At 41.5% G+C, this 15,938-nt stretch overlaps 1 protein-coding gene and 1 long non-coding RNA gene across 3 annotated transcripts in view; one reads left to right on the plus strand and one right to left on the minus strand.

The window, feature by feature from the left end:
- Positions 1-2,808: 2,808 nt before the first annotated feature.
- On the minus strand, positions 2,809-11,021 carry LOC121498817. Its single transcript, XR_005989915.1, has 3 exons — positions 10,796-11,021; positions 10,541-10,611; positions 2,809-2,866 (listed from the first exon to the last, which is right to left on the minus strand). It is a non-coding gene; the product is annotated as an uncharacterized LOC121498817 (long non-coding RNA).
- Positions 11,022-11,216: 195 nt separating this feature from the next.
- Positions 11,217-15,938, plus strand: part of IL7 (interleukin 7) — a 99,772-nt gene continuing 95,050 nt past the window's right edge. The window contains exon 1 of one of the 2 annotated variants that reach the window (XM_041769007.1): positions 11,217-11,618. In XM_041769007.1, coding sequence (XP_041624941.1) covers positions 11,609-11,618 — 10 coding nt within the window. In that variant the 5' untranslated portion in view covers positions 11,217-11,608. The remainder of the gene's footprint in view (positions 11,619-15,938) is intronic. The other variant, XM_041769006.1, reaches the window with a different exon arrangement.

Genomic DNA, 15,938 nt, shown 5'->3' on the forward strand with positions numbered 1-15,938 from the left:
AAGTTGACACAAATATCTTTTCATCAATGAATGTAGTATGAAGGTTATCAAACTACTGCCCATCCAATTCCGGTAGAATATTTTTTAAATTCGCAATTCCAAGATACAAATAACTTCAAAACCAACAGCAAAACCAACACCTACACTAGTCTATGAAACATTTTATAGACTCTCTTTATGCAACATCACCTTCCATCTGCCAAGACACATAAAATTCTATTTACAATGCTGCCTAGAAACCACTATTAGTCATCATAAATATTGCTATAAGCAAATAATTCCCATAAACCTAAGGTTATAAATAAAAACAAGTGATTCTAGAATAATTTCTATAACCAGTCTCCTTGATTTCAAATTGTTTGTGGGAAGGAATAGGAGGATAAAATAACTAAAGCAGACCTTTAAAAAAAACTATAATATTTTCAACTTAATAGTATATAAATGGAAGCTATTTCATAATTTTTTTAGTTATTTCATAATTAACTCAATTCTCTTCCCCTTCATTTTGAGATTTCCTTATATCTACTTCTCAGTTATAGAATACATACAACACACACAAATATATATATATTTTTAGTTGACATAAAATACATTTGGAAACCCTCTTTTTTAAAAAAGAAAGCCTTGTTTCATTTTCATAGTGTTATTTATCTAGATTATGTAAAGTTTGAAAACACTTAATTTCTCAAGATAGGAATTATCTCTTATACCACATTTTTAACATAGCCAAATATACTAGTCACTTTGATATCAGCTATGCATGATGAAATCATAATAGATTTGTTGTTCAAATATACAACCAAACTGAATGTGTCTAAGAGGTATAATCTGTCTGAATCTTGAATTTCTAAGTGAGACATTCCAATTAATCTAAACTCTAGTTATAAGATGTTGAGTAAATATATTAGCATGAATACATGCACCTATGTCTAATATAAAATGGGATATACGTGTACTTACTTAGGGCCTGTGATGTCCAGGGATTGTGCTAAATATTGAGAATAGGACCACAAATAAGATGGGTGTCTATTCTCAGGAAACTGAAAGCCTAATAGTGTAACACATACAACAGCAGAAGTAGCCATCCGTTCATTCAACACACATCAAACACATAAGGCAAGATAAACTTGTTCTGGGCTCAAAAGATACCATAAACAAAAAAGAAATCTGTTTTTTCAAGGACCTCACATTGAGGAAGAAAATCATCAAAATGATTACAATATAGCTACTAAGAATTTGATAAAATCAAGACCTAGTCCATACAAGTGACATTAAATAGAACATCTCTTAGCATATAATACCTGAGCTTAACTTGCAGAATAGGTAGACAGGGGCACTCTAGGCTGCAAGGTCTTCTAGGGAACCCTGGCAGTCTGAATGGCTTGAGGATTCAGGATGTTGATGGGGTGTCTGTCTAAATAACTGGATGGCAGAAAGGTGGAGCTAAATCATGAAGAACCTTGTATTCCATGCAGAGTGCCTATGGACACTGCCTTAGGAAACAGGAAGTCATAGAAAAACTTTAAACAGGGAGTGACATAGTCATTTTTTTTTTTAAAGAAACATCTTTTAAGGAGGTTTTATAGTGGAGGAGAAAATGATTCCTATTGACTAAACAAAGGTAGCAGGAATGGATGATAGAGGACAGTTAGTAGCAAGCAAATAGTATCACATAGGCTCTAGTTGTTAATTTATCATCCTTAGGTTTCCAGCCTGGGGGATAAAATGTACATTTAAACTAAATATTCTGGAAGGATACAGAGTGGGGAAAATGAGGTAGAAAATAAGTATATGTTGGTATAGGTTGAGTTGGAGATAGCTTTGAGAAACTTAGGTAGATGTACCATAGCCTGTAGGGTCCTTAGGGGATGTGTTCAAAGAGCAGAAGGAACTATGTAGGCAATTTAGAATTACATTAGAAGTTATATTGTTTAATGTAATATTAATATTAATGTTTTGCAACTACTTTATATCTGTTTTTAAAAAACAAGGAATTAAATTAATATCAGGAGTCAATATCCTTCAGTGAAAGAAAAAATGAAAAATAAAGAAATTAGGTGAAAAAAGCTGAATTATTAAAATATAATTAGAAAGATCAAAACTGGGGCACCTGGGTGGCTCAGTGGTTGAGAATTTGCCTTTGGCTCAGGTCATGATCCTGGGGTCCTTGGATGGAGTCCCGCATTGGGCTTCCCAAAGGGAGCCTGCTTCTCCCTCTGCCTGTGTTTCTGCCTCTGTCTCTGTGTCCCTCATAAATAAGTAAATAACATACTAAAAAAAAGAAAAAGAAAAAAAGAAAGATCAACACTAACCTGTAAATTTTCCACTAAGACTACTTAAATGGTCTAGAAGCATTGAATACTTCTAGTGCTCAGATTGTGGTCTCCAAATAACAATCCATGAAAAGAAGAAACCAAAGCTCCAATGTAATAGATGTTTGGGAGTCAATTTTGGAAATATGAGTATCTATGTATTAGATAAGAATTACCAAAATATAAAGGTAGAAACAGATAAATGAAAACAAAGCATGTTGTAGAACAAGATGTATAATCTGATCTCATTTTGGTTAAAAATATATTTTAACAGCATGACCATTGTAAATGTGATGTCTAGATGGAGTGTTAATTTTTTAATTTTGCTTATCTCCATTTATTAAATGTTTATACGTTACATGTCCATTTTTATAATTTTCAAAAGTCAATTTAAAGGTCACCTGAGTGGCTCAGTAGGTTAACCATCTACCTTTGGCTCAGGTCATGACTCCAGGGTCCTAGGATTGAGCTTTGCATTGGGCTCCCTGCTTTGCTTCTCCCTTTTCTCCTTCTTCCTCTGCTTGCCACTCCCCCTGCTCGTGCTCTCCCTTCATCTGTCAAATAAAAAAAATTTTAAAGTCAATTTAAGGAGTAACATCATCAACAATTAACCAACTAATTCACTGAGGAGCTGGAAAATGGTAGACAGAAGTCGGGGTGCGGTGGAGTGAAAATGAATAGGAGTGGAAAGTGGAAATGTAAACTACTCAGTGAGTTTGGTACAAAAGAAATGAAGGAGAAAGGAAATTACAAGCCGACAGCTTAAAGACTTCAGGCATCTTTACCCTAGAGCTTTGGTGCTGGATTTCTTCTCACCAGAAGATGCCTCTTACAGACATCCATGCAACTCATTCAATTACCTCCTTTCAGTGTTTGTTCAAATGTCACCTTCCTATTGAAGCCTATTCAAAATCACACCTCTCTTCCCCAACCCTCTCCACTCCACTGACACAAATCCCCTGCCCTGAGCCTACTTTTTTTCCATTGACCTTAGTAATTTTTTGAATTTTATATAATTCTTACTTTTCTCTTGTTTATGTTTCCCCTAGAATGTAAACTCCATTTATTTTTGTCTGTTTTATACACTGATCTATTCAAGTACCTAGGACAGTGTATGGCAGAGAGTGTTACTTGATAACTATGTGCAGAATTAAAAGAAGTGTTATTTAGGGTTGGGAAAGACTTGAACACATTTATGTGCTAATCTTGACTATTCTCAGGAAAAAGGGTAACCCCTGATTACTGAGGTTCAGGATGGCAAAAGCAATCCTTACGACATTTCCTTTGTACCTCTTCCTAGAATGTATATAGCACATGTAGAGTAGTAAGCAGATAAAAGCAGCTCAGGATGTTTTAAATACCATTGAAAGAGTGAAACTGATGACCATTTTGTGTTCTTACTATCTGATCTTTATTTCTAGTAACATAAAATGCACAGCCAGAACAGCTATACCACATTCTGTTTGTGCTTTTTCAGTGGAAGATACTCACTTCAGCAATAATCATTGCAGAAAAACACAGTTTGAGTTAGTACTTACTACCGTGGAAAAGCAAAGGTCCAGTTAATTCCATTTAATGATATGGTGTATTGAATTAACTGCACCCCACAGTAGAATAAAGTACCAAACGAGAACTGCCAAAAATATCTGCTTGTAAGAACAGGTTTGTCATGAGGTTTATTTCCTTTTACAGTTTAATATTCAGTAAAGATTAGAAGGAGGAAAAAAGAGAATTGTATTAAGCCAAATTAAAGTCAAAACAAATATTTATTAAGGGCATCAAAAGACCTAGAGAAAACTAATGTCATAAAGAAGATAGTCTCAATTAATATTAACACGAAGCAACTGTAATATTATATTGGAAGAGGTCGCTGGGAGGATGTGACTGGTGGTTGGCCTTGAACTGGACCCTCAAATCAGAGATTCCTCACTGCTTTCATTGCTCCCAACCCTTGGAATGTTGGCTCTGCTTGCCTCTCCACCTCCCAGAGGATATAGGCTTGAAATAGTGATGTGGTATTAAGATCATCTAGATGGCATATGCGATTGAAGCCACATCTATATAAACTTGGGCAGGCATGGAGATCTACTTGTCTTATTGACATCCAAGACAAGCCCCCTGCCCCCCTGGAGTGGCCTGCCTCTTTCTTCTGCTCTCCCTCTCCTCTGAGGACATGGGCCAGTTTCAGATTACACCTGGGAGTCTCCCAGGAGCTTGCAAACTGAGACAATAACAGTAGCAAAATTATGAATTTGCTCTACTCTGTTATCTCCTAGTGCTTTTCTAGATTAAACCTCCTGAGATATTTTTGGGCCCTTTAATATTTTTTTGCCTTCTGATAGTGTCTTATGGCTCTTCAAAGTCCTCAATTTTGCTTTGTTTTGATTGTTTGGAGATCTTACTTTAAAGTCACCAGTTTATATCTCAGAGCTATTGAATAATGCTTGCAAAAACCTCTAGTCTCAGAGGACTGTTCTTAAATGATCAATGTACCAGTATGCACAATATTGTTTTTGTCTTGATTTTTGTTAGGTTTCATCATAGGTCACTTGGATCATGTACCTAAAATGAAAAATATATATACTCAAAATCTTAGAAAGCAAATTCAAATAGGTTAATACATGAGGATACATTTGTTTTTGGTAAACAGCCCTAATTTCATAAAGTTTACTTTAAAATTAAAAAAAAAGTTCTAATATGGGGTAGTTTAGAATTGGAAGCAAAGGATCCTCACTTTTCTAATATGAATAAAAGTTTTAAAGTCTCTGAAAGAAAATGAAGTAGAGTATCATTCTGAAAAGAAGGAAATAAGAAATAGAAAATATTACATTTCACTGGTAAAAACAATGTCTTATCCAAGACAGACTAGGAACAAAAGTGTTTGTCAGAAAAATAATCTAATGAGGAAGACATGATTATAAAACTTGTTAGTTAAACATTAGGGAGAATTACTAACATAGTAAAATAAATAAGGAAATCAAAGCATAGAACTGCCATTTCAGAGGGCATATTACTCAAGAAACCTATGACACTCGGCTCCATTGTTTGACGAAACCATTTTCTGATACACCAACTCAACAGCTCAGTGTTTTGATCTCTTGAAGACTTCCATTTTTGTGCTCTTCTCATTGAGGTGTATATGTCACTACCAGGTAATATGTTAAAATTTTAGGCAAGCATGTTAGTGGTAGTTCCAGGCTCATGGGATGCCAGTTAATCAACACACTATTGGCATAGACCAATGACTGATACCCTGAGAACTCAAGAAAGTATAAGCTCTTTTTAGATTACCATTTATGGACTTAATTACTACTGCAAAACACTTAATCATTCCTTGTCATACATGAGTTAATGGATGTTCTGAGAGTCCAATCATAGTCCAATGCAATGACAAATGTGCTGCAACAACTTGGCTTGCCATAAGGAGAGGCAGATTGAACTAACTTTCTAATTCAACAATAAAACGATTTAAATAGGACACACAGCCTTCCATGTTAGAAAAAGAAGTCTAAATTCAGGGTGCTTGGATGGTTCAGTTGGTTAAGCGACCGACTCTTGGTTTTGGCTCTAGGACATGATCTCAGGATTGGTGAGATCGAGCTCCATGTAGGTTCGGGGCTCAGCATGGAGTCTGCTTGAAATTCTCTCTCCCTCTCCCTCTCTGCCTCTCCTCCTGCTCACTCAGGCTCTCTCTCTCTCTCTCTCCAAAATAAATATGTAAATCTTTTAAAAAGTCTAAATTTATATTAAATAACAATACCAACAAGCCTACCAGAACCTTAGACATATTAATGCCAGTCAGTACTTAGTATTATAACATTCTTAGATATTGACACGGGTTTGCCTAGAGCACTGATTCTCTGTAAGAACAGCAAGTCAAGACTTGTGCAGTTTGATATCTCCATTTTCTACAAGTCATACTTAGGACGAATTTGTAACTTGAAAGGAATTCTATTGACTTCAGAGAATTCCAGGTTGAATAAGACACTGTCACTATTGTCCAAAGGGCTCATAAGAACAACTCAGTATCTTCACATAGTAACTGGATGATATAAAGGGACTCTGTCCAGGGATTTTAAAGTAATAAAGAAGAATATTTTTGCATTTTCTTCAAATAATCTACATGGAGAAAATGGTCCTAAGTGTAATCTTCCTTAATTAATCATCTATAAAGGCAATGGTTAAAAGCACAGTTCCTCCAAAATTTAGTATATAAAGGAAACTTCTGATTGCCAGCAATATATCCATTAGTGTGAAAAAAGGATTGGATAATGCAAACTACCTAAGATATTGCTTCTCCTTCTGAAAGGCAATTTGGGAAATATTTCTCTCTTACACTAGCCAATACTCCACCCAGAGTACACAACTGAGGTTAGAGGGGACATTTCAATAAGAAACACAAAATTAGACACCAGATTTATAATGGATTCTGACTGTTTAGAATCACACAATTTAAGGACTAAAATGAAAGAGGGGAGAACAATGAAGGGAGGATATGAAAAAAATAAACCAGGTATCTTGAGTTTCTAGGTTCCATCCTTTCCTACTTCTTCCAAAGAATGGAATTTTATCAATTAATATGTAAATATGCTCTAGTACCTCTCATGCATGAAAATGGAAATTTCCATTATGTCTTTCAAACTATTATTCCTATTTTTTTATCTTTGCCACGGATCTTTTAAAAGTTGTCTCCTCTCTTTACATCTTTCCTCGTACCCCACAAATTGGAATACTGCCTCTATCTACCCTGCTCTTCTCAAACTCTTGTCATGTGGACCACGGACAACCTCTACCCTGCCACATCAGTGGACACACTTCTCAATCTTCATTTTGTTTGATCTTTTTGTGACATTTGGAAATTCTAACTACTTAACCTATTTTTAAATTCTATCCGGGGACAGTGACTTCTGCCTCTCCCACTCTGCTATCCACTATTTGTCAGTTTGTTGGTGAGCACCCGTTTCTCCATCTACCCCTAACGTTTGTATCTCATGGTCCCTCCTGGCATTTGCTCTCTCTCTCTCTCTCTCTTCTTCTAAGTTGGATGATTTCATTCATTTTCATGGCTCCTGCAATCATCGATATGCGGGCATACATATTTTTGGCAGAGTTCCTAAAATTCGGATTCAGCCTTGTAAGAAACTTTTTTCTTTTGACTCTTCTAATGCTTCAAACTGACAGTCTCATCCTACCCCTGGGCTGCATCCCATGAAATCAAGTATATCTTATTGTTAAATTCGAGTCGATCATTCAGAAACAAATAGTTCATATAATGATTAAACACCGTTTTAGAAAACAATAGAATTTCCACATCCCTTTATGAAACTAAGAAAATTTTACAAAATAGCCCAAGCCTAGCTAAATATCATATGAAGAACAAACCTTTACCAATTACAAACAAAATTGCGGAAATCTGTTAAATATTAGCACCTTGAATTTAACAGTACAGTAAATTTATAATTTCTTTAAAAAGACAACTAGAAAAAACATGACCATGTAAATACATTCTCAGTAGTCATTTGATAAAATTCAAAATCCATCCTCAAGCTCAACAGATACGATTGAAAAATCAAACAGATACAATTTAGAATTATAGGTCATCCACTTAGAGCTTACTCTAAGTAAGCTCTTAGATTTTTCCACCAGACAGGTAAATTAGCCTTTTCTGGTTCCTAGTTTCACTAATTTTTCAAATGGATCTAGATTGCCTTAAACCCTTGTTTGAAATACATCTCATCCTTCCCTTTTCATAATAGTCTTTATCTTTTAAAGTCACGCATTTAACATGTTTTCCCACACTGGACTGCAACCACCTTGAAGACATGCATGTATGTGTGTGCATGATCAGTTACAGAATTTGTAGGGCCCAATGCAAAGTGAAAATGAAAGTCCCCTTCTCCAAAAATAATCAAGAATTCCAAGACAGTTATAGCAGAGTATTAAACCAAACAGGGAGCCCTTCCACACAGGCCCCTGTGCGACTACACAGAACACATGAGGCTTTATGTGTATGTGGTATGTCTGTGTGGGCCTGTGTTTGAAATACGTTGTGTATTATGCCTGGAAAATTAAGTCATAGGAACTTCAAAAAATATCCATAGAAGAAAGATAGCTAGCACCCAGATCTCAGATTATAAATAATAGTCATATTAGGTTGGGCAAAAATATTTTGGATAATTAATCAAGAAAATATTTTCAGGTACCACTAATTGACTAATTTGACTAAAGATTATAGAACAATTAAAAATACATTGATTAATTTTTAACAATTCTTCCTTTAAGGAAACATTCCTATCATTATTATAATTATCACTATTTCAATGTTTTCTATTACATTGCATAAATCATTCTGAGATGTCCTCTCTTCTAATATATATTGGTTGTAATTCACAAACTATGTGCTGTTTTTGTCTCTGTGTCGACTTTTTTGCACAATTCATTGAGTCTATGAGTCTAACCAGTGAACATTAGAGTAACCACTCCATTTCTCCAATCATAAAACATTAGCATATAAAAATTCACAGAATATTTAATCCTGTCCATCTGTCTTATAAAAGAAAATGTTCAGCTTATCAGAATATCAACCACTAATTTAAAACCTCATTTGGGAATTCTTTCAAAATGCTATTAATTCCCTTATACACAGAAAAATACTAACTTGAAGGAGTTAGAATGTATCCCTTTTCATATACCAATAAAAATTCTAAATGCGTAATGAATACTTTTTCCCAAGAGATTCTTCACATTTGGGGTCAAAGTTTAGGGTGGAATTTATATGTCTTCTTCTTGACTTATTCACAAACCCTTATTCTGCTGGGTTTTATTTATAGTGACTTCATGAAAAAGGAAGATGAATTTTCTCTTAAGGAGTATGTTGATGGATGTTCTTTTATCTGTCTTTGAAAAGTATTTAAAAAAAAAAAAAAGATGGAGGCTATGTGCAATTACATACCTCAATGCTGCTGTCAGGGATTTTAAATTAATAAATAACCAATCTAAGTGTGTTTAGTTACAGAATTCATTTTTAATAGTCACTCCATCCTCGTTTCTCCACTCCCCACCTCTCACTCTAGGCTCCAGTCAAATGGAAATATTTGGCGTTTCCCATCCCATTCTGTCTCCTGTCCCCATTTGCTTCCCTCCTCCTTCTCCTCTTTCCTTCTATTTTCCTTCTGCCTTTGCATATTTTCTTTTCATGCATATGCTCATTCATGCATTCTCATACAGTTGTTCTCTCTCATTCTGTCACTCAACAATACTTTCTGAATGCCTGTGTGCTGGATATTGTTCTAAGTGGACAGAGGCTTGGCTGGGCCACAGGGATGAAAAAGGCCAGAGCAGAGTGAGTTGTGTCCCAGAGGGGATCAGAGAATGTAGTAGCCCCCAGAGCATACAGGACAACCTCGAAAGCTTAGTATACAGTGGGAAGTGGCCCGAGGGCGGTCCCAGAAGGTGACATTGTGTAAATCAAATATCCTGCTGCTATGGAGAGAGTGAAGGGGTCCTAAGCAAGAGTGAAAGCTGGAAGATCCCCTAGACAGCAGGACCTTAATGGTTTCCCCATGGGCAGTTCACAGAGTGAACGGCTTGGATTCAGGACTTCTTTTAGAGGTAGAGTTGACAAGACTTGCCTAAGGATTCCATGTGAGAAGTGAGACTAAAAAAAAGGAATCAGAATGGGAGATCTAAGCTTCAGACTTGAGCAACTCCGTCTCACTCTTTCACTGTTATTCTCTCTTTCTCTGTCCTTTCTTTTCCTCTTTCCTTTGTTCACACTATAACAGAATCTGGAATGTTCACATCCTAGGTCAGTTCCTGCTTAAGTCTCAATTTAGAAGTCAGAAACTCCAGGAAGCTTTCCTGAGGTCCCCCACAGTGGGGCAAAGACACGCCCACATGATTCCTGACCCTGTTTCCCTTCTGGGCATCAATTTCCACATTATTCACAAAGACAACTAACACAGAGGCTGCAAGCATGCACTCCAGAGCCAGAATACAGCTAGCAGGTTTGCCTCTAAGTTCTGCTACTAACTAGCTAAGTGAACTAGGGCAAGTTACTTTAGGAAGTCGCAGTTCCCACATCTGTGAAGCGCAGATAAGAAAATTGTCTACTCTTAGAAAATTTTGGGTGAGAGGATATACATAAAATGCTCAGCATAATTCTAGCATGGAGTAAATGCTAGATAAATGACAGCCATTATCACCATCACTGTTACTACTTTACCTACCTTCTTTTAAGCAGGGTTCCTGCAGAATATCCGAAAGCAAATTCAAACAGGAAATACTAAAATCATTCAGCCTTAGGGAAAAAAAAAAAATTAACTCCTCAGTAAAACACAGCAAAAACGTCTAGTAGGACTTCATTGGCCAATTCAGATAAATGCATAGAAGGGAGTCATGGTTAGGAACTCTTTATTAGAGTCAGTCTGCAATTCCTCCCCCTAACGTGGGCTTTGATTTCTGGATTCCAAAACACCACTTACCAGATTTGATGCACCCACAGGATTACTTTTCTTTGAGGTCTCACCTGGGCAGGTGCATCTACAAAACACAGGGCAGAAAGAGACTGATTACTGAGGTTGAGGGGCTGAGGGCGTGACCCTTTTAATCTTTCCTTACTTCCCTTTCTCCCTCTCCCTCTCTCTCTCTCTCTCTCTCTCTCTCTCAAGGCGTCTTGGCACCGTCCACTCCATCCGCGGCGAGAGCTGTGACGCCTCCTTTCACCCGACACGTTTGTGGCTTCCGCGGACAGATCGGCAAGCAGTGCTTTTAGATCCCAAGGCGCCCAGCTTTGCCAAGACGGTCCGAGGTCATTTGGAAAGTCTCTCGCCCGGGGTAGGGCTCATTCACAAGCTCCTTTCCCCCCGTGGCGCTTTGGCAACTCGCGCCCTCCTCTGGTGCGGGTTCAGGTGCGCAGGGGGAGCCCGGGGAGCGCGCAGGTGCGCGAGAGGTGGGGGCGGTGCAGGCACCCCCCGGGGTGCGGGTGGTGAACCCGGAGACCGAACCTGCAGACCCAGCGCAAAGTAGAAACTGAAAGTACGTTGCCGGCGGACCGCACGGAAGTTATGGGAAAGGCAGAGCGCGGAGCCGGGCCGTGGTGTGTGCCGCCCCCCTGGGGATGGATGAAGCAGCAGGCGCGGCGAGGGTGAGAGGACCCGGCGGCAGAGAGCGCCCGGGCCGGCGTCCGCTCCCAGCAGCTCCGCGGGGCGCCAGGGCCCCGGCGGCGACTATGGGCGGGGAGAGCGTGCTCCTGCTGCAGTGGCGGTCACCATGACCTCGCCCGCCTCCCGCGGACCATGTTCCATGGTAAGCGCTCCGCTCCGCGCGCAGCCGGCGGGGGCCTCGGGGACGCGGCCCCGGGCGCGCGCCGGCACAGCCCGGCCTCGCACTTTGGACCCGCCGAGCGCGCGGGCGCGGGCGCTCCCCCCGCAGGCGCCGCCGCGCCCCGAGCCCGGCCCGCAGCCACCTGCCCCGGCGGCGCAGCCCCCGCGGGGGCACCGAGCGCCGCAGCCTCCGCGCCGCTCGGCGGCGGCCGCCCGCAGCCCCGGCGCCCCAGCGCTCGCGGCGCCCGGGGCGGGGCCAGGTACCTGCGCCCGGGGGGTCCCTCCTGTCGACAGAAGTGAAAGCGAAGCTCCCACGGGACGGGGCTCTGGGAACCCCGCTTCGCCCCCTCGGCGAGGCTGGGAGTTTCCGACCGGGGGCCGTACCTGGTGCCCGGGGCGGGAACCCGAGTCTTCGGGGCCGGCACCGAGGGAGACGACTTGGGGGGCTTGGGTGGTTTCCCCGCTGCGGGTGCCCCGTGGCGGAGGCCGGGTTCAACACGCTTAAGGCTGAGCTCGAGAGCCGCGCCGCGCGCTAGGGTGCTGCGTCCGTGCGGACCCGGGGCCCGGGGTAGGAGGGGCGCGGGGGGCGCGGGGGAGCGCGGGGGGCGCGGGGGACGCGGGGGCGCGGGGGGCGCGGGGGAGCGCGGGGGGCGTGGGGGGGCGCGGGGGGCGCGGGGGAGCGCGGGGGGCGCGGGGGCGCGGGGGCGCGGGGGGCGCGGGGGACGCGGGGGGCGCGGGGGGCGCGGGGGACGCGGGGGCGCGGGGGCGCGGGGGGGCGCGGGGAGCGCGGGGGGCGCGGGGGGCGCGGGGGGCGCGGGGGAGCGGGGGGAGCGCGGGGGGGCGCGGGGGGCGCGGGGGGCGCGGGGGAGCGGGGGGCGCGGGGGAGCGCGGGGGGCGCGGGGGGGCGGGGGGGCGTGGGGGCGCGGGGGGGCGCGGGGGCGCGGGGGGGCGCGGGGGGCGCGGACGGAGCCCGCCCGGCCACGGCGAGGGGAGGCGAGGAAGGGAGCACGGGAGCTGCGGGGGCGCGCTCTGCGGAGCGGGACTGGACTGTCTTGTACCAGATACTTCCTCAAGCAAAAAGAAAAAAAAAAAAGAGACAAGACGGGTGGAGGAGGGTGCGGGAGGAGGGAGCACGGTGCTCTTCCCTCTCACGCCCCGGCCGCGCGCTTTCTAGGCGACACCGTTAGCTCCAAAGAGCCTTTCCTCTCTCATAGGTAGTAAAGGATCTTGAATTGGCATCGCCCAGTACTAGGTCAGCGGCAACATAACGGCGGGGGGGAGGGGTGGGGTGGGGTGGGTAGAGGATGGAAGACAGTTATGGAAAAGGATTGACTATGGGTGCCCTCCAGTAGCTTACTACAGAATTGGAAGTTAGGTGTGTCCCCATCAGCCTCACGATGCCATGGATCTCCTGCATTTCGTTCTTTCCCTGTAGCTCTTGCTTCTAATTCCTGCATCATCTCCGATTTGAGTGAAGAGGTAAAAAAGAAAAAAGAAAGAAAAGAAAGAAAGAAAGAAAAGAAAAGAAAGAAAAAAAAGAAAAGAAAAGAAAATAAAGAAAAGAAAAAGGAAGGAAGGAAGGAAGGGAAAGAAAGGAAAGGCAAGGAAGGAAGGAAGGAAGGAGGAAGGAAGGAAGGAAGGAAGGAAGGAAGGAAGGAAGGAAGGAAGGAAAAGGGAAGCTTGGGTGTGCATTATTAACAAAGAGCTTTATTTCTTGAAGTGTATCTATGTAATTCATTTACCAAAAGTTGTTATTAGCAAGCAAAATATTTGAAGTCTCCATTTTGGATAATAATGATTATAACGTGTGGCTTTTGCATTTTGTTCCAAGAGATTTCACGAGAAGCTTAAGGATAGAGTTCCTCTCTCAACTTTTTCTTTGCTGCTGCTTTGGGGAGTTGAAGGAGCTGAGGCCCTACTAGGTGGTACTCAAGGGTGCTATCTAGTTTAGGCAATTTAATCATATTTGAGGACTAAAAATGGAATGGTAGGAAGAACAGGGCACTGAGAAAGATGAGAAAGGCTGAACAGGTACAAAGGAAAGTTACACATGGTACCACATAAGTGTTTCAGTATCTTCAATAAAAATGGAAAAAGCTATTGTCTAGGAACAATTTATATGTCTCATTCACACTTATGCACATGAGATTATTTTTTCTGATCTTACCTATGACACATAACCTGGTGTAGTAAGAACAAATATTTAGTATCTGCTTTTCTGAAATGAGTGCATGGTGCAGTGTTTCAGAGCTTGGCCAGGGAGCACCTTAGCAAAGTCCACGTGGAAAAAGATGGGTTTTTGTACATTCCTTTGACTCCGCGCGTGCGCGCGCACACACACACACACACAATAGTTTTTGGAGGAAGCACTGCAGCTCAGTGGCTAAAACCTGAGTTTCTAAACTTTTTAACCTGTCTCTTATTATACATATTATATATGGGGAAAGCCTCTTTGTTCCTTAGATTCTCTATCTGCAGAACTGTGAATAATGGGTAGTACTTATCTCCTGAAGTGGTTGTAAGATTAAGTGAAATATTGTATGCAATATCATAGGATGGCTGCAGAAATGTCTTTAAGTGTTTATCATGGGATTTGTGGATAGAGTTTACAGTGCAGTATTACTATTGATTGTGGCAGATACTAGATTTCTTTATATGAGGATAATCAAATTTATGTTTGTAACCTTAAGGAGCTGACTTCCATACGACCTATGGTTGTTTTCTGCTTATCAACTTTTTTTTTCTTTATCCACCAATTTGCTTGTGCCAGTTGTTTGTATTTTTTTTTCCAGTTGTTTGTATTAAAGCCAAGTCGCATATATTCAGATAATGTGTTCTGTTCCATCCTGAGTGTCTTTTGAGTATTTTTTTTAATTCCCAGTGAAATTGGGTCTATGAAATGTTTATAATGGATATTCAGTAAGCACTTAGGGGTCCTTAAAATGATGAAAGATTGGATTTGTTAGACTGTAAAAACTAATGTATTTATGTTCACTTTGACCCCATAACTGATGCATCTGAGGATTGAGTGTATTATTTGGCTTAAATTAAAAACCAGCAAGAATTTTTTAGACAGCCATCATTCTGGTTTAACCAAATTCCCTACTGAAAACAAATTCTCCACTTTCAATCCCTTCAGGAAATCTAAAGACAAAATTCCACAAGCCCAAGCTTGCCTTGCATTATTCCTTATGGTTTGTCTTTTCTGCAACCTACAGAAAAGTTCAGGGTCAGGGAAGGGGCAAGTGTCTATGCATAATCTGAAACAAAACAAAAGAGAATAAAAGCAGAGTTTTTTTTCCTATTGTGACAACAATGTCAAAAGCATGCTCAAACTAGGCAATATTAATATGGTGTGGGGAAAAGATTTCAATTGCAGACTAAACTGCAGTTGTTGATTTGAGAGGTGAGAACCTGCAAGATGTATGTCTGAAGTCCTGGGTATGTTTGCAGTATTATCCAAGAGGTGATTTAAAGTCTAAAGAAATATTTTATTGGGATGGCCAGGGAGATTCTTAGAATTTAGGTGCTTGAAAGTTGAAAGGGACATTAAGAGCATTTAGTCTAAAGTTTTTATTTTACAGATCAGTCAAATGAAGCTTAAAGGACACCGTCATTCACTCAGTCACACCACCCATTGTCATATGGCTCCTTGTCATACCAAGCCAAAACCCCAAGTCTCCATCCTCCAACCTTCTGTGTTTTATATTGCCCTAGTCCATCTGGAGCTAACCTATTTAACAATAGTGGCAACACAAGACGCTCTTACAGACAAAGCAAATTATGTTTCATTTTTTAAAAGAATTTTAAAAGAATTTCATTTATTTATTTAGAGAGAGCACACAAGAGGGGGGAGAGGCAGAGGAAGAGGGAGAAAGAGAATCCTAAGCAGGCTCCACATTCAGAGCCTGATCTATCTCACGACACTGTGAAATCATGACCTGAGCCAAAATCAAGAGTCATATGCTTAACTGAATGAGCCAGTTGGCGCCCCAAGGCAAATTATGTTTCAGAACTGAGAAACTAGTTGTAATACATTAAAAAAAGATCAAGTTGGGACACCTGGGTGGCTTAATGGTTAAGCGTCTACCTTCGGCTCAGGGTGTGATCCTGGGTTCTCAGGATTGAGTCCCACAGTGGATTTACTGCATGGAGCCTGCTTCTCCCTCTGCCTGGTTCCTGTGACTCTCTCTCTCTCTCTTCTCTCTCTCTCTGTCTCTCATGAATAAATAAATAAAACCTTAAAAAAAAAAGATTAACTTTTTCTACTAAGCCATCATTGAAAGCACCAGTAAATGCTGTT

The sequence above is a fragment of the Vulpes lagopus genome, chromosome 9 (assembly GCF_018345385.1).
Source record: "Vulpes lagopus strain Blue_001 chromosome 9, ASM1834538v1, whole genome shotgun sequence".
Taxonomy (NCBI): domain Eukaryota; kingdom Metazoa; phylum Chordata; class Mammalia; order Carnivora; family Canidae; genus Vulpes; species Vulpes lagopus.